The sequence below is a fragment of the Abrus precatorius genome, unplaced genomic scaffold (assembly GCF_003935025.1).
Source record: "Abrus precatorius isolate BTA unplaced genomic scaffold, Abrus_2018 Scaffold3, whole genome shotgun sequence".
NCBI classification, from domain to species: domain Eukaryota; kingdom Viridiplantae; phylum Streptophyta; class Magnoliopsida; order Fabales; family Fabaceae; genus Abrus; species Abrus precatorius.
The window spans coordinates 7204154-7228581 of record NW_020874373.1 but is presented as its reverse complement, the minus strand read 5'-3'; the positions used below and the strand labels follow the sequence as shown (position 1 = coordinate 7228581).

Below are 24428 nucleotides of genomic sequence, written 5' to 3'. Positions count from 1 at the left end.
TGAATCTATACGAATAGAATTATTTTTGCCCGTTTTGAAGCTGTATCTCGAAGGTGAAAGGAAATCGTTTACTTAATCTAGCTTTCTGGTTTGCTTAAAGGCAAATGATACATACATTATAGAATTAGAGATTTACAAAAGCTATTTCTTCAAGGCTAATCTCAAACAATTGACATAATTAATATTCGAATACATGAAATTTGTCTATTATACACCACATGCTTATAGAGTGCAATGCTTCTGATCCATGACAAGGAAAACCAAAACCTCATTGTTACTTTACAAAGAATCAAATAGAGACAATGTAGCAGACCTAACATCTTTCTCTTCCTAACCACTGGCCATTTCTTTCATAAGGTAGCCTTGGCCCTTAAGTTCTCTTTCCACCATAGTTTGCCAATGAGAATGATATGTTACACCTTAAAAAGTTACCACAACTTATTCAATTTTCCCCTTGATGTCTGATTTATGTATTTTTGAAAATCACATCGTAGTCAAATAATAAGGGAAAAGAAGAAACAACTGAGTTCCTTGACTAATCCAAGGGTGCCCAACCAGATTTTCCTATTTGAAAGTGAAGACATAGTATAATATTTTTCTCGAGTAATTGAGTGAGGATTCCTATCAACACCCACATTAAAAATAAGAAATATTCTGATAAATACAACCTCATGTGTATTGGACTTATATGTGCATCCCACATCACATTTGGGAGAACCGAGCAGCAAGTTGAACTGCTGTAGACGACACTCTTTTCTTTTCCTAAGCAAAGAATATTACATTTATTTTTACATTTTATTCTTCCTTTACTTTTTGAAAAAGAAGAGTGTATAAAAATAATTTAGATACAAAGCCATTATGAGCACAAAATTTTCACCTGTAAATGCCGAGTTGCATCGTCATCAATCCAATATATATAACACATTCCCCAACTCATCGTAGTTTAATCCTGTGGTCCATCAAAAGCAAAGCAACAATTTCAATTAGAATAGTGTGACTAAGAATATATGAAGATCACGAAGACAAGGGACAACATTGCAAGTAAATCCAAAACCCACATTGAGGGTGCCCTACCCCATTACTAATCAAACGAAAAATAAAATTTAAAACTTATGGCATAATTAAAAATCCAAGTGGGTCATTAATTTGGGCTTGTCCTTTTTCTGCACAGTCAATTATGATGCAGGATTCATTACGTAACTTCACCAAGTTAATTACACCATATCCGCGCAATTCACTTCATTAAACAAAACAAAAAGGCACTAATTTCAAGAATAACAATAGCAGTAAACAAGATTCACCTCATTTTCTAAAATCTACTTAAGTAATGTTATATCATTGTACGTACAATATACTACAAACCTTAACACTAAAAAACAACGCACGTAAAACAAAAATGTTTCTGATCCATTAACCGATTTCACTTACTAACATCAAACCAATGCAACAAACAGCAAGAAATTAAGAAACAAGAAATGAACATAGAAGTGAGCAGGATCAGAAGTAAAAGGGTGTGCGTGAATTACCATTTGAGAAGAGTGACGGAGCAACGAGGCGTGTCTCCATTTTGGAGTTGTCTCATGGTGATACCTCCACAAACCACAGTAATGGGAAGCGTCGCCGAATTCCAACCCTGCAAGCCCACACCGGTTCTGGTTCGAACCTGCACTGTGGGGGTCAAAGCTTTGCTCTCCAACACCCCGTTAAGCTTCCTCTTCTGCCTCACATCCAAGGCCTGGTTCCTCACCTTCGTCTCAGCCTTCAACTCCTTCACCTGTTTCTCCTTCACCTTGAACTTAGCTACCTTCGTGGACCCAAGGTTCAGTTCCCCATTCTGCGCTGAAACCTCGAAGCTACTCTGGTCGAAATGCCACGCGATCTTGGCGTTCCGGTTCTTGATTTCGACCCTGGTGGCGGTGTCGGCGTCGAGGTAGGCGGCGTCGCCGTCATTGGTGACGTTGAGCTTGGGGACGCGGAAGGAGCTGAGATGGAACTCCGGGAGGGAGGGGTTGTAGAGGATGTAGAAGAGGCCGGCGGCGATGACGACAGCGAGGATGAGGATAAGGATGATGACGCAGCAGGTGCAGCAGCATATCCGGCAGCAGACCCGTCGGCGTTTGTGTTTGGGGCGGAAGGAAGGTGGGAGGACAGGTTTTCGCGGCGGCAGCGGCGGTGGTCGGGAATTTGGGTCTCTGTAACCGGGTGGTTTCTGTAGCATGGGCTTCTGTGGGGGTGTGGATTCCATGAAGATTAATTAATTGCTTTTTTAATTGGGAAAAAAGAAAAAAGATGGAAATTTGTGTGAATGGGGAAATGGAAGAAGGTTATGAACATAGAATTGAAGAGGGTTTTGTTGTGATGAGAACGGAGATCTAATGAATGTCTGAGAGGAGAAGAGGACAAAATTGTAGAGAGAGAGAGTAATAAGGGGCAGAAAAAGAGGAAGGTGAGAGAGATAGAGATAGAGAGAGAGAGAGAGATTCACGCGCCGCTTTTTGTTTGGTGACATGGCGGGAACTCACTCTGTCTCTGCCCGCAATGCCAACACTCTCACTAACGACCCCACACCACACCGCAATCATTTTTTTTAATAATTATTATTTATTTTCCCATTCTTTACTACCTTTTTTTTGCACCTTGTTCACCCAAATTACACTGCAACTAAATCTAAATTTATCTCCTCTTTATATTTTACTACTATATTTAAATTGCATTTTTTTATGTAATCTTTCATGTAAGAAAGAGCAAGAGCAATGTAATAGACTGTGCAATTAAGGGTGAAGCTACTAATAAATCAATAATTTATAAACTCAAATGCTACATTAAACAATGTTTCAGAAAACTTTACAAAATGCTATAAACTGTGTATTTATTCTTAAACAATGACGTTTTCAAAAAATGTATTTATTATTATACTGTGTAGCTTTTTTGTAATTAAAATTTTTAATTTTTAACAAAAATCATATATATTTTAAAATTAATCAGAATGTATTCACAGTTGGAAAATATTTTATCATTAAATTATAGATCATTGTATCGTTAAAAAATATTAAATTTTATTATATAATTTATTAAAATAAAACTTAATTACAATATTAAAGTATTTTTATACTATTTTTTAATTACAATTAAAATTTTACCTCAATAATATATACAATAAAAATTGATATTCATACTAACATAAATGAAATTTAAATTGTATTTAAAATATTTTCTAATTTTCTAAAGTATTTATAATACTACATTTAAGTTTTAATTTATTTTCTAATGTGTAGCTAATAACATAATAACAACTTATATAGAATAAAATCTTATAAAAAGTGCAACATATCACATAGCATTAATAATATTAATAGTAAAATTTTAAAAATGTTTATTTTTATTTTTTATTAATAAACACATTTTAAAATTATTTATAATTTTTTAAAATATTATATTTACGATAATTTGTAATTAGTTGGCAGAATTTTTTATTAATAATAAATTAAAATTGAACTTATTTTAAAAATGTAATTATATTAATTTGATATAATAAAATTATTATTATCAACAATAAAAAAATAAATTTATAAATTTTATTAAATTTAAAAATAATCATAAATTATCTATACAGAATAAAAAAAATCACTAAATAAAAATAACCTAATTTAGTAAATAGATCTAAGTTAATGGAATAAACTTTTACAGTTGTACTAATTAAATAAGCCTAAAAAACAATTATTTACCTTACCAAATACATTCTTAAAATTTAAAAAATTAGTGGCACAAATTGGGAGAGATGGGACTAAACCCTTGTAATTTTGGCGCCGCGAGAGTGCTGCAGAGGAAGACGATTCAGTTCCTCTTTTACTTCTTCTCTTAATTTCGGTACCTCTCTTTTGTTATGGCTTCTTACTTTGACTGAATTACAGTATTCAAATGTGCGCTAACGAAATAACATTCTTTTTATTCTTCTTCGAAGCTCTTGTTACCGTAGTTTGAGACTGAGGATGGAGTACGTGAGCCCAGAAGGACTTCGCTTGGACGGTCGCCGACCCATGGAGGTACTGCTAATCTCTCTTCTGAGCTGTGCCCTTACCATTTTCTCCCTGATTTTGTGTTTCTTTATGATATCCCAGATGCGACAAATTCGTGCAGAGATTGGTGCTGTATCCAAAGCAGATGGGTAAGTGAATTTTAGTTTATGGGCTTAATTTATTCGTGTCTCTCAAACATTCTAAGTTTCAATGTTTTTGAAAAAATTTAAGCTGTGATTACATTCAAAGCATTTGACCATGGAGTTCTTTCATTTTGAAACTAGTTCTGCCATTTTTGAGATGGGCAATACCAAAGTGATTGCGGCTGTTTATGGCCCTAGAGAGGTACCATTTAATTATTTAGCTTGTTAATTCATAGTTATCCGTGTGGTTTTATTTTGAAGATGGGTAAATATCTTTTGGAGGAGTTAACCAGCTTAAATGTTTTAAAAAGAGAGAGCTTTTGAATTTCCATTTGAGCTTTAGAGGATTTGTTGTTTTTGTCTAGTAACTCCTCTGCATTTCAGGTGCAAAATAGGAGCCAACAAATAAGTGACCAGGCTCTGGTAGTTTTTTTTTTTTTTGTCTTTTAAGTTATCATACATTGGGTTTGTTTTTAGTGTATTTATGTGCATTGTAATGAAAAGTTAATTGCTGTTTACCTGCTTTGCATGTCTGTAGGTTCGGTGTGAGTACAGCATGGCTAATTTTAGTACTGGAGATCGCATGAGGAAATCTAAGGGTGACAGGTTCGCTTTATTTACTTGTTTGATTTCCTGATTTTTTTCCACTGAGTTTTGATATATTTAACTATACTTATTGAAATAGTACCAATGGAGTATGGATTAATAGGCTTTATCAGGATCGTTGATAACTGCATGCTCAGCCATGGGCTATGTATCCTAGAGCAAGCACAATTGCTGCTCTCCACTTCTTTTTTTTCTTTTCTTTGTGCTCTGGCTTTTATGAAGCATCTATTACCAAAATTTGCAGATAGTTTTGAATGGCTTAGCCATCAATGTCTGTAGACATAAATTTCATCTTGATTTGTTTCTCCTTCAGAATGTGTTAATTTGATTCTTATTGCAAGGTTCTCTTGCACAAGGATAATGGGACAACCTCTTGGTTTTTTCTTCTTTATTTGATTGAAGTTGTCTCGTGCTACAGGAGATCAACTGAAATTTCTCTGGTTATTCGACAAACCATGGAAGCATGTATATTGACACACTTAATGCCCCGTTCCCAGGTTTTGTTAGTCTTTGGAACTTATTGTATAAATGTTTTTTTTTTCTTTTTTTTTTCTAGTGATCTATTTATGTAATTTGCAGATAGATATTTATGTCCAAGTTCTCCAAGCAGATGGAGGTAATTAATACCTGATAACTTAATCTTGTGATTGTCGTCTCCTCTCATTGTCATTTTATTTTCTCTCTTTTGCTCTTTCAATAATGTCTCGTGTTAATTTTTTGCAATATTAAAACACAACTTCATGCTTTTGTGTAATTTGTTTTTCTTGACATGCCTCTACAGGAACTAGATCTGCCTGTATAAATGCTGCAACTTTGGCCCTTGCTGATGCTGGGATCCCTATGTGTGATCTTGTAACTTCCTGTAGTGCTGGATACCTTAACAGCACCCCTCTTCTTGGTATTTATCTGTTTTTACTTAAAAATTTTACTGGCTAAATACAAGAGTGATATGTCTTATTTTGTTTCAATCAACCGATGATTGAGCAGTGCATGGGTTGTCATAATTATTGAAAGCTGCTTAATGAATATGAACAGATTTGAACTATGTAGAAGACAGTGCCGGAGGTCCTGATGTAACTCTAGGAATTCTTCCTAAGCTAGATAAAGTGACACTTCTTCAGGTTAATTTTCACTTTTTTATTATTTTCTGTGTTTCTTTTGTAGTCAAAGTAAATTAATTCATGAAAGAGGAGTTTGTTTATGTCCCCTCCTGGACACCTGGTCCTAGTTTACGGTGTGTTTGCATTGCAGCTTGCTAGCATTCCCTAGGGATTGATATTACAAAGTTGTATTTGATTTGAACACGGGCTATTATAAAGGCTGATGGAGATCGAGAACCTTGCACATTTTAAGAAACAATACATTTCTTTTGTACTCCAATATCTTTTTCTGAAATCTTCTCTAGCATTCACTGAATGTCGTGTTCCATAATTTAGAATTGAAAAGCTCCTTGTTTAATTTGATGGTATCATGGTTTAGTAGAGGCTTTTGCTTGATTTTTTTTACAATGTAAGACTTCAAATTTTATTTCCACTACTCATTTCTTTTGTTGGTGGCCGTAGATGGATTCTAAACTACCAATTGACATTTTGGAAAATGTTATGCAACTGGCAATCGAAGGCTGCAAAGCAATAGCAAACTACATTCGAGATGTAAGAACCTGTCCTCATTTGTAATTATACACTGAGTAGTGCAAATGCGGTTTACATTCATTTCATGGCTCAAATCCCAATTTCTTTGCTGGTTGGCAGATTTTACTGGATAACACAAAGCAACTTGAGTATCGGCGCGGTGTATAGTTTTATAGCGGGAGTAATGTTTCTGTTTAGCATCAATTTACTGTTTGGTTTATGCTCATGTGTGTCCACACGCTTGTGTGGGTGTAATGATTATTTTCGATGGTCATCTTTCTCCAAGCTGCAGGTTCATTTTTGTGCATTTATCATTTTGAATTAGAATTCTACTTTCTATAGCTGGAAATTTTTTTGGCATATGATACAGTGCCTGTGAAGCAGGATATGTAAAGGTGACTCAGGAATTTGTTTCTCATTTCTACCAACTTGTCAATTGATGTGTAACAAGTTTATGAAATATTTTGAGCCCATGTACATCGGCCCCAGAAATTAGAAAGCATGTAAACTTGTAATATGACACATTTAACAAGTGGAATTCATAATTGTAACTAAGAACTAAAATCATTTAGCATGTTGCGTTCATGGACGTTGTATCCTAATATTAATGGCCTCGTCTTCCTCTGATTGATATCTACACTTTACATGTTAATTAACTTTACTTTTTAATTTTGTAAATTTACTTTTTAATTTCGTAAATTGCCTTCAATTAATACTAAAAGTCTTAACATTTCTTGAATTCTCGCTGTTGTCTAACTATTAAACACTGGTTTTGTTTTTATATAACTTAATCTGATTAAATTTATTAAATAAATAAACAATTGAGAATAATTTTAAAAATGCAGTCCTTATTAGTTTTGGGTTGATTATAACTTCATAGATATTTATAATGATCATTGATATATAAAAAAAAAAGAGGTTATTACTGATTAATTTTAAAATTGTGGTTTCATTTTAAACATTTGAATATTGAAGTGTGAAAAATTGTTAATGTTGCACAATTTTTTTTACATAATTTTAGCATTTATGATCAAATTATATACAATCAATTTATAATTTTTTTTTTGCTAAAAATATCTAATTTTACAAATGAAAATAACCCGAATGTTGATAATCAAAAAGTTTTAAGTTTATTATAAATATAATAATGAAAAATCTTTTAATGTATAAGGTTTTTAAAAATGTAATGAATGTCATGTGAAAGAATTTATGAATAAACATGATTGCCTTGATGATATGAAAAATGAAATCACTATGCAATAATATATAAAATTAATGAATAAGACATCTTAACTCTTGCAACTTCAACCTTTAAAGCCAGAGGATGAGGGACCAACCTTCTCTCTAATGGTTAGTTTAGGCTATGTTGCAAAGCAAAAGAAATGTTAGGACGTTTTTTTCACACCTTTTTTAACACTTTACTATTGAATAGAACAAATGTAAACTTGTTAAATCATGTAAACTCTATTGTTTATTTAACGAATGACACGTAAAATTCACTTATAATAAGAAACGTATTGCTAAATCTCTCTCCAAAATAACCAGGTGATCATTCTTTAGTCGCTCATTTCTCTCACGAAAAGTTAGTCATATATGTTACAAATTGGACTTCCAAGCACTAATGGCAGAGTGCAATAAGAAAGTCTGAATTAACCGTACCATCAAACATCATGAAATCTGTGCAATAAGCCAAGGCATTATGATGGAGAATCAATAGCAGAACTGAACCAATTAACAATCCGGCATAGTTGAACACAGGCACAGGACGGGGCCAAGTTTTGGACCTCCTTTTTTTGGTAATTTGTGGATGCAAGTATAGTCATTACCTCCAAAATTTCACAAAATATATATAAATGAACTGAAAATTAAAAGCCATTCTCACAAAAACATAGGCTTTTCTAAAAGCACTACTTCTAGCCTAAGATCACACCAAAAAACCTGATACTCCTAAAGTGCACTATTTCTACAACTTAGTGCTACAGAAACTGAGACCATTTATTGATAAGACTTTGTACAATTCCTCAAAGACCACTTCTCTCAAGACCCAGACGCTCACTGCAAAAACTCGATGGCACAACCGAGAGCTGCAGCCGCCCTGTCCATTCTTCTCCTGGCTTCAAGTTCACAGGTTTCTCTATTACTGCCCCATCAACACAAAGCATCTGTTTGTACTCCTCATCACCGAAGTCCACCATCGACTTTGATTTCTTCTCCCATGGATTCCACACAGCTGCACATTGAGGAAAACACCATAAAACTACAGATGAAAAGGACTGCACAAATTTTCTTATAACAATTTATATCCATATTCGAGTTGAATTACAAAATTAGTGTTGCTGGTATCATTGATTGCAGGAACTAGGCACACATAATAGTGCAAGTGTCTTGCTCCTTCTGTTCTATGTGTCTGAATCACTTTTAACAACTAAATAGCTTACCAACATCAGGGAGACCGTCCTTTCGTATGACAAATGTCCGCTTCCTCTCATGATCCAGAACAGCAATTATATCTGGAGAGCTAAGATAAACTCGATCCACCTGCCAACAAGAAAGGTTAAATTTTGAATACCGCTTTATTCGTAACCAGTATATCAAAAACAGAAGACTTTAGTGAAAATATGTGATTGATAAAACTGCATAGGCTAGGAGGAATACTGTACTATAGTTACCTCAGCCAGAAGTAAAAGCTTAAATTGCATAATGGAACTGTAAATTTGCATATGTTCTAAACATGAATATAACCCAGAGGGATTCACCTCAGATTCAAATGTTATTGCATCTCCTTGTTCTGTAAATCGTTCTTTGTGGAAAAGGTTGTCTAGGTAATCAAGTGTCTCCAGACCTTCAATTCTTATCTCACTGGACAACATTGTCAATGTGAGTTCTAACTACCAATCTTAAAAGAAAATTCCTTGTTCTAAAAAAATAAAGAGAAATAGCTCAATGATAAAAGTATTAAATAAACTATGCAAATAGACAACAAGCAGTTCAAACAGTGGCTTGCTTCAAAAGCTTACAAACTCTATTGGGCCTGTAAAAACTTTGGACTTCAATTATAACTAATTACCTGCTTCATGTTTCACTATAACTGACCTGAGTAGACCTTATAATTTCAGTACTAACAGTATTCAGAGAACAATCCACCGTATTTTTAGGCATCCACGCTAGTGTCAAATGATTAGACCATATATTAGTCTACAGTATATTCTAAAGAAGAAAAAAGTCCTCTCTGACCTGATTAAATTTTAAATCCCAAAATTTAAAAGCCTTCCAGCAAACAATTCACTTAAATGTATGATATATGCAGAAAATACACAATTCAGAACAATAAACCAATAAGTTGTCTCCAATAAATTCTGAAGAAGGAAGTGTGGTTGGTGTTAAAATAAAATTTTAACTACAGAACCTTTGTTAAGTGTTCCAGCAGTCAATTTATAATGTAAAAGAAAAAAGAGGGTTGGACATCATCCCCCATCCTCTGAAAAGTGAATGAAGGACAAGTACATGAAAGAATTAGCCGTACCTAATGTCAGAAACCAATAAGTAAGTGTGATAAGCGAATGAGAAACTAAATGGCTTGCCATTTATATTCCTGACTCTGGATATCAAAGTCAGGTCCCCATCTGTCGTAAGAGAAACCCGAAGACGGAATTCAAAGCTGGTACAATTAGGCAATTGTTAGCTTACTACTGCATGAAATTTACTTTCAAACATAGGACAAAGAAATATCAAGTGCACACATCAGCTGTGATACTATCACACAATGCTAATAAACCAAGTGAATCATAATTCATGAGCTATGGTTTTATGGCATTCAGATTTATACCTATGTGGCCAGCACTTGATATCTTCTTCGGATGATTTCAGTAGCAGATCAATGAAGGACCTCCCAGCGGAATCATTTGCAGTCAGAGGAGGAGGATTATCATCAATTGCCCAAATTCTATTTCTTGCAAAACCATGCAGCTCCAGCGATCCAGAGTTTCCAAACTGTTAAACAAATTTAGTCTACAATATGTGAATTATGTATTTTAGAATTTATTGAAAATATAACATACAAAGCAGTAATTTACCTGTGGAAAACATACAGGAATTCCTCCTCGTACTGCTTTTGGAGCCTTGAGAATTGCCTACAATCAATTGGAAATAAGACAAAGGAGTGAGTTATGACCACTTGCCTCTTCGCATATTCAAATGGGTGAAGTTCTATATTTCTACAAAATCATTCTCTGTGAACCAAAGTACCAAAAAGGCAGCCACTCTTTTTGTTATAAATCAACATCAACAGTTAGCAAATAGGATATCCCATCAGAGTTTTCACCAAACCAGTATTCCACTCCAGCGGTTCAATGCCACATGTTTTTTACTGAAACAATTGCTATATTTGTCAATATGATAAGAGCACAAAATCACGACATAGCTGCTAGCCATTGGTTAAATGAGTGAATTCACACCCACCCCACCCCACCCCACCCCACCGAAAAAAAGTGCAATATTGATCAATTCACCCTTTCTTCCTTCTTTTCTCCTTGTATCGATATGATGATGAGCAAAATAGAATGTTATGTTTCACCAACATCTGAACTCTTTTTAAATTTATAGATCATTGAAGCCAATGACCTTTACATACCATCTGCAATATTATGCAGTTTAGCCCAACATGAACTCATTTCTGAAAGCAGGATTATGAAATGTTGACATAGATTTTCCTGATCAGCACTGACAGCTAACCAATTCAAATCATTTGAAAAAATATATAATGATTTTTTATCAAAGTTAAAAGATATACCTTGCTGCTTGTGAATAGAAGTTCTTCCCCCTGCTCATTCCGCCATGAAGTGACCTGTGCTCCATGTAAGCTTACCTAATTTCAAGAAAAAACAGTTAACCACAATACAGTTAGCAACTACATTATATACTCAACTTAAACTAGAAATATCATTCTGAGCCAAGTTTTCCTTATCATGGGTTGAGATTGGATGTTATAATAAATGATAAAATAAAAAATTCATCCAATGTTAAACCATCACCAAGTTCTCACCCTTGCCGAAGCACCTCTTGGGGTCCGAAGCACAATTTGATCAATGCCATTCCAGTCCTTTGTAATTTCAGCTGCTGCTCTATAGTCCCACACAGCTGCAGAATGCCCCATTCAAATTTGTGTAGATCCTCTACTTCCCTAGCTAACCCTAATACACTTCTCAAATTTGGTACATGCTGATGCCCAGAATTGAAGGGGAATCCAATCCAACCTATAATGTAACAAAGAAGTGAATTAGCCTTCTCAGATATAGTCAAATTCCCAACAGCCAATTTAACTCACCAAATCTCTCCTCACTGGCGTGACTCAGATCTAGTGAACCCTAAACATATTAACATATTTTAAAAACAAGAAGTAGGAATGCATGAGAAAACTTCATTAAAATCTCTGAAAGCATAAAACAGAAATATTACATTTTGAACATTTGTCAACTGCATACCAATCTACCTGGCACACATCTAGATATGCCCCTTGAAACTTGTCTGATTTACCGCAGAAAAAGACAACTAAATACTGAACGAACTCAGAAAGATTCAAACACTTAATAATTATAAATAAATATAGCCAACATATAACAACTGTAATAAATTTTTCTTTAAGAATATAACCAAAAAACAATAACAATAATTCCTTGAAGAAAATGCAACATAAGGGAACAAAACCAAATATTACAATGAAATGACATCAAACTCGAGACTACTACATAAGCAAGTCCCATTTACCAAGCACTAGTAAGTGTGCTTACTCCAACAATCCAAAATCAGGAATTCGTAAACCGACACCAGGTCTTGGATGCAAAAAGAAGCAGTGGGAGACAGAGCAATGTGTCAAATGGGCTCAGAAGTTCACACATCCAATGACACGAAGCAACAATACCTATTCAACAACTGCAACAGACCAGAGAAGGGGAAAAGTACAGAGATGCATGACGAAGAAGTGTTTAAAAAGTTGAAAGGTACCCTTTTCTTAGAAGTATTCATTCAACACTAAACTTGCAATTGAATCAAGAAAAGTTTAAAAATTTCAACCACCCCAAGATTTGAAAAACCAAAAACTACAGCAACTGGTAGGTGGCAATGTTGTGGGATGGTGGGATTAAAATTTTACATTAGCTGAAGATAAGGAAGAAAAAGCGGTTTTTGTAAATTGTGTGTGTCTGGTGGCTGCGGCAGAGATCTAGGACGTGGAGATACGAGAAGTACATTAACACATGTACAAACCGTCAAAAAAATTGAACATTTTTTAATATTATGTTATCATTATATGTAATGTACCACAACAAAATTTTAAAATACCCGTTACAGTATAAGGGTGAAAACTACCTTTTCTTTGGACTCTGGTGGCGAGAGAATCAACATTCACAGTTACCCATAGTTGAAGAAGATGAAAATGAAAGTAAAACTGGTCTCTTCAATCAACACACAGCTATCACATCACTTCAGCACACTATTTTAAGGACATGCGTACATATATGGTTTTTTTCTCCATGAGTTGTGTAAAATGGATTTGTCAGCGCAATCCCGGGCTTATCTTTAAAATTGTCTTCTTTTCCCTTTCTTTTTTAGCATGGAAACAATTGCCATTTCTTTATTATATAATAACGATAGACCAACAAAAGAAATTAAGTTGCCACAAAAGAAAACTCAGTGTCATTGAATTGTTATTTTTCTTATCATGATCGCTCAATTGAGAAGTGAAACATAAAATAAGCCCACAGTATTTTCGCCAATTCAAATTGTCCGCATGGTCATGGATATTTTAATTTTAAATTCTTCCGCTTTTCCATCCCATGTTAAAAGTCTCGTTTGAAATCAGAAAACTTTTACATTATTGTCATCAGATTATATGTATTTCATTATTAAATTATATTGCTGATGCATATTTATCTCTGATTTTATTGTGTAATTGTCATTTTGTGGTATTTTGCAATTACAGGTTATGATTCTTTTTCAGTAGATTGGGGGTAAAGGGAAAGGGAAATAAAGAAAAAAAATGATTTTGGTTTGTTAATTGTGTTTGTGTTTGCAATTAATATAATTATACTACTAATTATAAAATCATCGTTTTATTTTTTGTATTTAAAAACCAAACAGTAATAATTGGTCATTGTAAACCTACATGTTAAGAATTTGAATGCTAAAGTCGTCACAGAAGAAGGCTATATCACAATTGGTCTAAGGGTTAGCGATTGTATTTATCCTGAAGATTCTTAGTAAAAAATAATATATAATAATTAAATCGCACGGAAAATCAATAGTCAAATTTGTCTTTTTTTTTTATGTAAATAGTCAATATTGTTAAAACATCTTTAGCCTATGGCAGTGGTAGCAGCTGTGCAAGACAAAGTTTCAAGGCACACTTGATTCAGTTTTTTTTTTAAAAATATTGTTTCTATCTATTATGAAATAGCACTTATTTTTATTTTATCTTCTATTTAGAGTTCTTTAAAATACTAGCAATTATATGACAAAAAATATAAATTTTCAATGTTTCCTAAGCATGAATCATCCATTGCTGAAGTGGAATGCTTAATTCTTTAAAAGGTCATAGGGATGGTTGTGATATGATGTTGCACGTGTTGAGGAATGGGCGTAGATAACCAATTAGCACCGTCATTTGACACACACATGCCGATCCTCAATGTCCACTAATCAACGACCAAACATGTCCCATCTCCCTCCAAGTGTCCAACCACAATATAGTAATAGCCTTCATGATTCATCGTTAAATGAGATTTTAAGTTAACGCTTAGATCCAAAGTTTATCAGTAAGCTTGCCAAACATGTTTTCCCAGAAAAACTGAATATTTTGCAATGGTAACCTTATGATCACTTCAATCAAAATTTACCCATATGCCCCTCTTGTCTGGAAATGTATCTAAATACATGCATACCTACGTACCTTCGTCAAATTCAATTAAATGAATTTATTCCTTGATTGTACTCTACGGGTACCTAATGAATGAGTATTATGCAAGGTCAACGCACATGGTCTAGATCTAAAGATTAAATTGTTGCTGAATCCAACAAGTTCATGCACTTATGCCCATGTTTACAATTAAACTTTTTCTTTAATATGTCCACAATACATAATAAAAATAACATTTAATATTATTAATGTATTAATTTTATAATTTTTAATTAGAATTTAATGTATATAAATTTTATCATGCATTTTTTTTACACACATTAAAAAATTAATAATTAAATACTAAAAGTGGCTTATGGATTGAATAGGAATCATTGATGGGACTTAAGTAACAGAGCATTCCAGTTATTAGTCATCTTTCCTATTGTTGGTAGGTAAGCTCTGAAAAGCAGCAATACTAATTAGATACGTTGTCATGTAAGGATTTACTCATAATTTGTGTCAAAAGATTAGCGTTTGCTGGAAAACGCTAATAGTATTACTCAAAAAATTGAACGCTAATTATTGTTGTATAAGAACACTAGTTGAGAAGAAAATTTTGTTTTTTATTAAAAATAATTTAATGTATTTTTATCGTAATTTTAATATAGTTAATAATAAGAGAAATATTATAAGAGTACTGGTTATTAAAGCCTTCTAAAAATATACTACACAAAAAATACTTTATATTTAAAAATTATCTCTGTTTTTAAGTGTGCACGCTATGCAACATTTCATATGGAGTTTCCTGCATCTGTATATGAACTTTTTGTTTTCTTGCATCTTTCGATGTACATTTGTATATTAGAACCAAAGCACAAACAAAATTAAGAAAATTCTCATACCATTTAAATTTTCTCGCACAGTTTTCCTTGATTAATGTGAACAAAAAGTTGTAATATAACAAACCAAATTTAGGAAAAAGCTTACAAAAATCAGATAAATCCGAGGTGGAAATTTTGTCTGATAGAAGAATCATGAGAAAAGGAAATCAGATTCACATGGTGAGCGCCATACATGACCCGAGAACATTGGGCTGGTCCAACTGACCCACTAATATTCCAAAAATTGGACCGAGATCGGGCCTGTAGGCTGGTGCTGAACCATTCTTGTTCATCAATTGTAAAATCATTATTAATGGGTTGTGCTTGGGCCGCGTTCATTGACCCAACAACCGGAAAACAGGTTTCTTTTCTTTTCCCCCTATGGCCCTAGAGGTAATAACTAATAAGTATATGAAAAAGGAAGGAAAAAAAAAAAAAAGATATTTTTCTACCCAAATCCAAGTAATACGCTAAGTTAATTAGTTGGACATTGAGAATTCAGTTTTATTATTTAAATGTTAATAAACATTATATATAATTATCTCCATCTATAACTTATATTTATTCTTCTTTTACACCTAACCTTAAAAATACATCTAAAAGATAAGTTTTTTACAATCTTATTTTAAACGTGTTTTAAATTGTTTCATAAGAAAAACATTTTTTTTTTCTTCAGAATCACTTCTCAGCTCTCTGCTTAGACGAGACTGAAGGAAAAAAATCAGACGCTAAAAACAATATTTTATAGTTTTTTTTTCAAAAACTATTTTAAATAGTTTAATTAAAATTACAATTATAACCACCTTTTAAATTAAAATCTTTTTACAATTATAACCGAATAAAAAATTTATATTTTACCCTCCCAAGACTTTATTGTAGTAAAACTTCTAAAATTATTATTTTAAATTTTGTCGACAAAGTATATAATTTTTACAGATTCTTCTAAATTGCTTCTTTTTTAAAAGCCGAAATAAACAGCCTTTTATCTTCACTTTTTTCACCAGTAAATGAGGTTGGAAAAATTAACAGTACTATAATTGAATCTATCTTCACTTTTATTTAACTACACTTTATACGCCATGCTCGTAACTTCAGTCGCTGAAGTAATAGGCAACCATGTGATTTGTTTTTCAAAAGTGAGAGTTCCCTATAAAAAATAAAATTCAATTACAACCACTAAATACAAAATTAACCAATGATATCGTAATAAAATATGTGCAGATGGATATGTAAACCATGCATATCATAAGCCCCAAGAGTAAGAATAGCTAGCACTAACGATAAGCCAGACTAACTTATATATCAAATACCATTAGAAGGTCTTAATACACACCCAACATCCATTTATGTAACTTCAACGACCTTCTCTAAACTAAAATCTCTAAATTCTCTTCATTTTACAAACTTTGTCATCCAATTTCGTCAATTCTAATAGAATACAGAGTTTTTGTCCTAAGTAACTGACAAGCAATGAATTAGTTCTGATTTTGATGGATTTAGATACTAAAATTCAGCTGATCCATCCCCCTGAAAACTGTTAGAAGTAATTTTGGGCTTGTAATATGCCAAAACTACATGATCAGCCAGTGCAATTACTGGTTTTCTGTATCAACCAGCTGCCACAGCATCAGCTCTAGGACTTGTGTCCAGTAGTTGATGCAGCTTTGCACCAGAATTTGGTTTCTTGTCACAAAAACCATTCTCATCTTCCTCAGTTCTATCATTAGAACCGGAGTTATTAACTCTTGATAGTAAGTTTTCTGTACTTACAGGTGTAGCCCTCTGGCTGTCAATGCAGTTCAGAGTTATCTCTTGTGTTTGTCCCAATTGAGCGTTTTTAAGTTTTTCCTGAGTCAAAAAAGCAATATAATACTCAGCATTCTGAGTACCATAATCAAATGTATATACGTATTGAGGAATGGTATGTGAATAGTACCCTTAATGTAGCATTTTCAACCCTCAGTTTTTCAGAACTTTCAGTCAGTCGATTTATTTCTGATTTCAGTGACACGTTCTCAGCATTCAAGGATTCAACTTTTCGTGCCAGTTCTTCAGTTTCAGCCTGAACAGTGGGAAAAAAAGAGCATTAGTCACAAGCCTATATTGAATACAATTTTTACTTTCTGTTTTTCTTGGGGGCTGGATGCACAGCAATACGTACAAGTGTGTGATACGGAAAGAAACTGATCATGATTTTTAAATTGACAACCAACGAAGTGATCAAAGGTTTACATTGTTTGGAAGAAACCTACAACACTTTTACCTGCTTCCTTAGTCTGGATCTTCTGGCAGATTCTCGATTAGATTGTTTCCGCCTCTCACGCTTCAGCTCCCGCTCATTCTAAGGAATCCAAACATACCCACAAGAATTACTTTAATGGTAGCAAAAGATGAGAATACTGCAATATTACTACAAAATGTTTTATACATATATCTCATGCACTAAATAAGATCCGAACTGCCAGGATGAATTATATGGTGAACATACCTGTAACCAAGCTTCTGCAGGCAATACTGCACAAGGTTGTGGGGCACTCGTGGTATTTGTTTTAGAATGAACACTGGAAGGATTTCTCAGCTCCAGCGTGGTGATCATACCTGAAGACACTACAGGTCCAACTACTTTTCCAGCAACACTGGCAGGGGTAACTGACATCATCTTATTAGAAGCTGCAGTTTCTTTGGAAATGGGACTGCCTTGTATCTCAGTTTTCCCTTCTCCATCATCTGCTTGCACAGTGTGGAAAAGAATAACCATCAACATAAATTATGTTGAAGCCCTGCTCTAGCTTTAGACGCTTGCATATATATAAATCATGCATTTTGGATATGAAGACATTTTATTAGTAATTGCATACATAGGACATCAAGACCCACGATGTATAATGTCTATAATCTACATAAAAGACCACCCTAGAGTCTACATTGTCAAACTGAAGACAAAGTGAAAAACTTCGACAATTTCACCTAACTGAGCAAAAATATTATAATAGAATTAAATTTATCAAGACCCAACTCAATAAACTGATAGACATCATGTTTACAGTAAAGGTAACAGACGACTAGTTGTGATCCCAGGACAACTCTATTGTTCATCAAGATGTGACACTTGGTGAAGAACAGAGTCATACCAGTGGTTGGTGTTCCCTCACGGCTTCTTTTCCTTCTTGTTTGATTAGCCTGAGCATAAAATAGGCAGATATCATATTTTAACGTTTCAATTTTGTCAAACCATTTTAGAGAAAAATAGACTATAGTGGAACAATTGCATATGGCCAACAAAGTGGAAAAAATGCTACTTGCAAACATGTTCTCACCCCTGCAGTGCTGCCATCGCTTCCATCACTGGAACCCTCAGTTTCCACACTGTTCACATCATTAAATTGCTCAGTCATCCACAAGATTCCGATACGATAACCAGCTCATAAACCAGTCTTTCAGACACACAGAGAGAGAGAGAGAGAAGGTAGAATTTAACCCTAATAAAGTGTATCGGTTGACAGATTTTCCCCCCTCCACCACCCCCAATTTAAGAAAGAGAAATATACAGCATGTATGTCCCTCAAAATACTCGTATAACAAAGAAAGAATCCACAAACCTTTGGGATAGCCTGGTTTCACCTCCACGCTCAGCACTTTCAGTATGGCCATTGCCTATTGACATTGCAAGTCCATCAAACCCCTTCAATTTCTTCATTAAACCCTGATCAGTATTTCCAGATGATTTGGGGGGTGTCTCTATGCTTAAAGGAGTTCCAGCCTGCATTGTTACACAATTCAAATAAATCATAAATTGATAGCGTTCTACAACTTGAGTTGGAACTGATCTCGTAGGAAAGTAAAACTTACAGCAGGTGAAGATGGAACTGCTTGACCATGTGGATGTGGCCCCTATATTTTACATATAATTTATAAGAACACGTGGGAAATTACTACCAATAAGAGCATACTAATAAACGATGAAAAGTTTGTTCATGCCCATTTTAATCAGGATTTTATTACATGAAATTTATCAAAGCATGCATAGGTTAACAAAAGCTGACATGCAAGTACACAACTAGATATAAATAACTCTTAAATTACCTAGGTCAATTGAAACAGCAGAACCAGATCTCTGTATATTCTTAACATCTGTGATCCTTATTGTTCCATTTTTACAACAATATAAATATACCAATTCATGTACCAGAGAAGAACACTAGTTCCAAAAACAAAAAGGCAATTAAAAACACTAAGCCACAAAAGCATATTGCAAGAATGTAGGCTTACCATAGGAACTGCAGGGTGAGTATAAACTCCTCCATGTGAATAAATGGCTGCATAAGGGGGCCCATAAGGTGGCATCATAGGCTGGAAGAAACAAGAAGTTAGCAAGTTATTCATTACTGTCATCTGGGACTTATACCAAAACATGCAAAAATAAACAAAGATTGGCAATCACAAAATATAAAATATGATGCATTGAGGTATTACTTACTACCTGCGGTGGCCACATGTACGGGTGAGGAGTGTGACCAGAAGCCACAGCTGAGTTGTAGTATGGCGGGATGGGGACTCTTGGCCCATAATATGCCTGAAGATATAGCAAACACTTTAAACCATAGAAAACAGTTCCTAGAGGGCAAATGGGCTTCAAAATGTTGGATGAACCAATTTGAAGGAAATAATAAAAATTAATAGTTTCATGCCACCAAACCAATCATTTTTTAAAAGGGAAAGCAACCCAGAGCCAAAGCACATTACATCCTAGATATTATACCCCAACTGATTACCAAAACCAGTGACAATTCAGTGCATAATTTCTATTTGATACTGATTAGGTGTAAATATTGATAGCAACCCACAAAATATAGAATAAGTAATACAATGAATGCACCACAGGAATGGCACTCTAATAACTATATGCCAGAGAGAATGATCATAATTCACAAGAGGATATAAACAACCGCTTTCACCAAGGGAAAAAAAAAAAAGTAAAACAGAAAGACATGAACGGTATTTCTACAAAGAAGGTAGCTGATGTTTTCCCAGGAAGATGTATCAAAGATCACTTCACTTTGAAAAATGGTGGAGGTGAGGCAATGCAGATAATGGCTCACCAATTTGTCAACAGTAAAACATAAGGTTATTAAAAAATCTTCAAAAAACGTGGAGTCGCTAGCTGACAATCCAACAAGATAGTGATTATAAACAGCAGGATTTTTTAAATCAGGCGTGAAAGGGATTGATGGAGTGAGTAACAAGGCTTAAACTACTATGATTTGAGAGCATCTGTTTGCTTTGAATTTGAAGTTAGCTAACAAGAAACTGGATTGAATATTTCAGTCATTAACAGACAAAGTAATTCCAAGCAAAAAGGTAGTTAACCTGCATGGCTGCCCAATCAGGATAGACATGAATATTGGTCTGGTTGGTATGATTGGTTTGATCCTGTTCATAAGATGAGTACAAAAGCATTAAAATTCAAACTTCTTATAAATGCATCAACATCCAGATATACTCTTATGAGCTCACCATTGCTACAGGTGAAGAAGGCTTTTCAGTCTTAGTAGATTTCTCTTCTTCATTGTTTCCCATTGTAAGCTCCAAATGGAAAACCCCAAGTCAAATATTGTAGAAGGATCCTTGTTACTTCTTTAAAAATGTTTCAACTGCATTAACAGGGGAACAGTGATAGCTGTTAATTGTTATCAACAAAAAAATGTTACACAGGGACAAGACAAAATTCGTAAACCTGGATTCATATATTTTAAAATCTAAACACGATCCTATATGTGCTTCGCAACCAGCATAACATAATATCTATATAATAAAAATTATGAAGTTTTTACTGCTGTAGAAAAGTTAAACACGTGAAACAGCCACAGGGGAAGGGCAATCCCAGAAATTTCGAATTAGAGCTTGATAAATTATTTTTTTTTAAAAAGGATTAACTATGGGTGCAGGAACGAAACACATCATGACTACATCAAGGGAGTTAGAGATGTTCTAGCAACTATATAACAGTAATAAGGGAAATCTAGCTCACTAAGTCTAAAATCTACTAATCAACAGATAGATTAAACCACAAACAACATATATTGCAAAATAACTTATGCCGTTTGACCTTCCAAGTTAGTATATCATACCATCATACAAATCTAGCACCTACTAAAATGAAAATCCTGATATAACTAAGAAATTCACAATGGAATTGACAAAGTGAACCAAGTCAGTAGATTTAAAAAGAGGAGAAGTCCACAAGTCGAGAATTTACATGATTTCATATCATAACTAATTAGAGACAGAGCAAATGCTTCAGAAGTAAAGGGGGGCCTCAAGATACCACTGGGCCATCAGAGAAACAGCCAACACAGTTAAGCTTTTCTGGTTCCTTGTTTTAAAGAAAGTGAGATTTCACTAATACCTTTCAAGAAAGGTTTAAAAGGCTGCAGTACTTATGGTAAGTGGTAAGCTATCGATAATTCAATCCAGAGGACATAAATATAATAGACACCAGTCAAAGAAAGAATGGTAGAGGGTCAATTCTGTCTTTTGACCACCCCACTAGCCGGATGGAAAGGGAAGGACACAGACAGCATAGCACACTATAATCCATCGCAACAAGGCATTCCGGTAACTAAATGACAAAAATACCCTTCCAAGCCAAACATTTTCTCGCTTTCACACGGGTCAAGGAATGGTGAGAAAACGAACGAAACTCCTGAATTAGCTACCTGAACCTCCATTAGATAATATTTTACAGATTTTAGCCCGATCCCGACCCTCTTCAACTACGGGAAATCGAGTTTCACAAAATCAGCATGAGGGCCAAATGGACACAAACGAGGTGAAATAAAAAGACGCTTTCCGAAGCAAATCAACACAGACAAAGCACACAAATTCAAAACATTCCCAGATGCAAAATGAGATCTAAATGAACCCCAATTCCGACTCTCCTGTTTGATTAGCTATAAATTATTTTTTTAAAAAAAGGAACAAAAAATTAGCGGTATCCTTCAGGTGTTTGGTGTATCCACAAACCAAAAATCTGTACTGAAGCAGATAACTTGTTCTCCTTTCACTCGGACTCGATCATGAAACTTCAAATTTGCATACGTACATTCAATTTTCTCAGACCCCAAATAAAACCAAAAAATGAAAAGCATTCGAAATCAAACCTTTCGACCAACAAAGCAGCAGAATTTCACGTACCTGACAGATACCCAATTCTTATCGTCACAAAATAACGAACCCCAAAAAACCAAAAAAAAAAAAAAAAAAAAAAAAGGGAAATCCAGTCCTCGAAACTTAAGTATCCTTAAAAAAAAATCAAGGTTTGGAGAAGCAATTAAGGTTGATGGGTCGACCACTGCATTTTCTCTCTCTAAAAAACCGAGGGAAAGAGCTCTGTGCTTTGACGCAGAATGGGGTGTGGTGCGGTGGTGGTGATGAACAAGAAGGAAGGAGCGCCAAGGCGATGTCCACGTCACCATACACGTGTCGTATGTCAATATCAACGTATAGCTACACCGTATATACGGTGTGGGGGTGTGGGGGTTGTTGAGCTGGCCAATTGTTTATTCCAACGTCACCACAGCCGTACACGTGCTCTTCGGAGAATCGATCTACGCGTCTTGTGTTAGGGGTCCAGCCTAGCCACACCTTCATGTGCCTTACGTGCCCTTTCAGATTCAGATTAATTTATTTATTTATTAATATATTTCACTAAAATCAAATTAAACGAAATTGAATAGGTCATTTGGAATCCACGAGTAGCCACTCACAATGTAACACACAACTTCGTCACGCCTAGTAAGGAGGACTGTTACTGATATTTTTGTTACTTTTTGCCTTCGGGTGCATAATATTTTATGTTTATGTTTAGGATCTTTCTCTTCTCTTTATCCCTTTTGAAGCCTTTACCTCTAACCTATGATTAAGCCAAACAATTCTTAAAGATTGTGATGTCAAGGAAAGTTAAGACTTAAGAGGTGGCAATGCTGTCTTTTTATGGTTAATGGCCAAAAACTCCCATTTCTTATATATTTTTAATCTTTCTTTGACAAATCAGACATAGCAATTCTCCTCCCTCATGGTGAGGTGCTGACTAATGAAAGATCCATAAATCCATATGGCAAAGAAAAAATTATCAATTATGCTCCATGATGAGTTTGGATTTTGTGCAAAAGTTATCCAGTGTACTAATATATTTTGTATCCATTTTTTAATATGATTTGAGCGTAACAGTTTTTTATGTCACGAGTAGTACTAGTGACATTTTTTTTCACCTTTCTAGTGTGTAAAATATCTCCTTTTTTTGCTTTATGATTCCCTGTAAACATTATTTGTTATTAATTTTTATTAAACAAAGAAAATATTATGTATTTTATTTCTTTATTAAAATTTCTACATTAAATGTTTGAAAAATTATTAATTTTGTTTTAAGAAGACGTAACATTGGTGGATTCATGGGTGTGGTGTGGGTGGTCCTGTTCTGAGTTTTGGGTACCTTCAAGGCGTGGTTGGCAGTTCAGACTTCAAAGTGAAAAACCTCCTCTTGCTAGAGAGAAATACTCTCTTTTTTTTTTTCAAAAGTATAAGTATTAAACATAAGCTCTACTTCTTTGTAGTTAAAAATTGGTTACACTGTGAATATTACTTTATAATATCTTAAAAAACATGACATGATATTTAACTATTTTAAATTTTATTTATTTACGTTGTTTTCCTAGGAATATCCACGTTGTAATAATAGGTTAGTGTAATATGAAATTGTCATGTCAATCGTTTTTATTATTTTCATCTCATGAATGCCCAAGCCATATGCTTGGTCTGACGTCTATGGATCACCTGTTGTTTTTAGTTTTTGTCAGTTTGGAGGTTCCAGATTGAGCCTATGCATTTTGGTTGTTGAAAAAACTGGTGATTTGTTCTTGAAATTATTAATACAAAATAATTTAATTTTTAGAATCATAAAAAATTATTTTATTTTCCAAACTAATATTATCGATCGACAGTTATTTAAATTTTCAAATTATAATGATAAAAATAACTTATTTTCAATTATTTAGTGATGCTCATTTGCTATTATTTTGTGAGATTGTTTAACTAGCGTGAATATGAATTTAGTATAAACATTTTTTATAATGAAAACTAATGTGTTCGTAATAAAAAAGATGCAAATTAATGTGACGACAGGTGTCCCACACTACCCCATGCAGCCGATGCACGCAATTTCTCGATGCCAAGCACATGGTAACCAAACGTGGATCCGGGTT

At 34.1% G+C, this 24428-nt stretch overlaps 4 protein-coding genes across 16 annotated transcripts; 1 reads left to right on the top strand and 3 right to left on the bottom strand.

The window, feature by feature from the left end:
• Positions 1–900: 900 nt before the first annotated feature.
• On the bottom strand, positions 901–2245 carry LOC113862073 (NDR1/HIN1-like protein 6). Its single transcript, XM_027495226.1, has 2 exons — positions 1527–2245; positions 901–949 (listed from the first exon to the last, which is right to left on the bottom strand). The coding sequence occupies exons 1-2, from the start codon at positions 2243–2245 to the stop codon at positions 934–936; spliced, it is 735 nt and encodes a 244-aa protein (XP_027351027.1). The 3' UTR covers positions 901–933.
• A 1549-nt stretch (positions 2246–3794) lies between these two features.
• LOC113863157 (exosome complex component RRP41 homolog) lies at positions 3795–6850 on the top strand. 3 transcript variants are annotated; one of them, XM_027496614.1, is made up of 12 exons: positions 3795–3867; positions 3962–4043; positions 4119–4165; positions 4301–4361; positions 4544–4582; positions 4698–4765; positions 5184–5262; positions 5345–5381; positions 5547–5663; positions 5801–5886; positions 6328–6417; positions 6517–6850. In XM_027496614.1, exons 2-12 carry the CDS (start codon positions 3990–3992, stop codon positions 6562–6564), a joined length of 726 nt encoding a protein of 241 aa, XP_027352415.1. In that variant the 5' UTR covers positions 3795–3867; positions 3962–3989; the 3' UTR covers positions 6565–6850. The 3 variants fall into 3 exon arrangements, with proteins under 3 accessions (XP_027352415.1, XP_027352416.1, XP_027352417.1); XM_027496615.1 differs by lacking the exon at positions 3795–3867 and having other exon boundaries at positions 3950–4043; positions 6517–6746; XM_027496616.1 differs by lacking the exon at positions 3795–3867 and having other exon boundaries at positions 3950–4043; positions 4544–4585; positions 6517–6746.
• A 1334-nt stretch (positions 6851–8184) lies between these two features.
• Positions 8185–12594, bottom strand: LOC113861799 (putative glucose-6-phosphate 1-epimerase). Its single transcript, XM_027494828.1, has 9 exons — positions 12314–12594; positions 11438–11648; positions 11186–11260; positions 10470–10526; positions 10223–10386; positions 9920–10054; positions 9153–9255; positions 8835–8934; positions 8185–8626 (listed from the first exon to the last, which is right to left on the bottom strand). The coding sequence occupies exons 2-9, from the start codon at positions 11546–11548 to the stop codon at positions 8418–8420; spliced, it is 954 nt and encodes a 317-aa protein (XP_027350629.1). The 5' UTR covers positions 11549–11648; positions 12314–12594; the 3' UTR covers positions 8185–8417.
• A 3801-nt stretch (positions 12595–16395) lies between these two features.
• On the bottom strand, positions 16396–22758 carry LOC113861483 (common plant regulatory factor 1-like). Of its 11 annotated transcripts, none has more exons than XM_027494323.1 (13): positions 22363–22656; positions 20683–20819; positions 20536–20598; positions 19649–19741; positions 19438–19518; positions 19018–19059; positions 18768–18928; positions 18486–18534; positions 18300–18348; positions 17657–17895; positions 17432–17509; positions 17105–17230; positions 16396–17016 (listed from the first exon to the last, which is right to left on the bottom strand). In XM_027494323.1, the coding sequence occupies exons 2-13, from the start codon at positions 20743–20745 to the stop codon at positions 16777–16779; spliced, it is 1284 nt and encodes a 427-aa protein (XP_027350124.1). In that variant the 5' UTR covers positions 20746–20819; positions 22363–22656; the 3' UTR covers positions 16396–16776. The 11 variants fall into 11 exon arrangements, with proteins under 11 accessions (XP_027350124.1, XP_027350126.1, XP_027350122.1 ...); XM_027494325.1 differs by lacking the exon at positions 22363–22656 and adding an exon at positions 21425–21626 and having other exon boundaries at positions 16440–17016; XM_027494321.1 differs by having other exon boundaries at positions 16447–17016; positions 19646–19741; positions 22363–22757.
• Positions 22759–24428: the final 1670 nt, after the last annotated feature.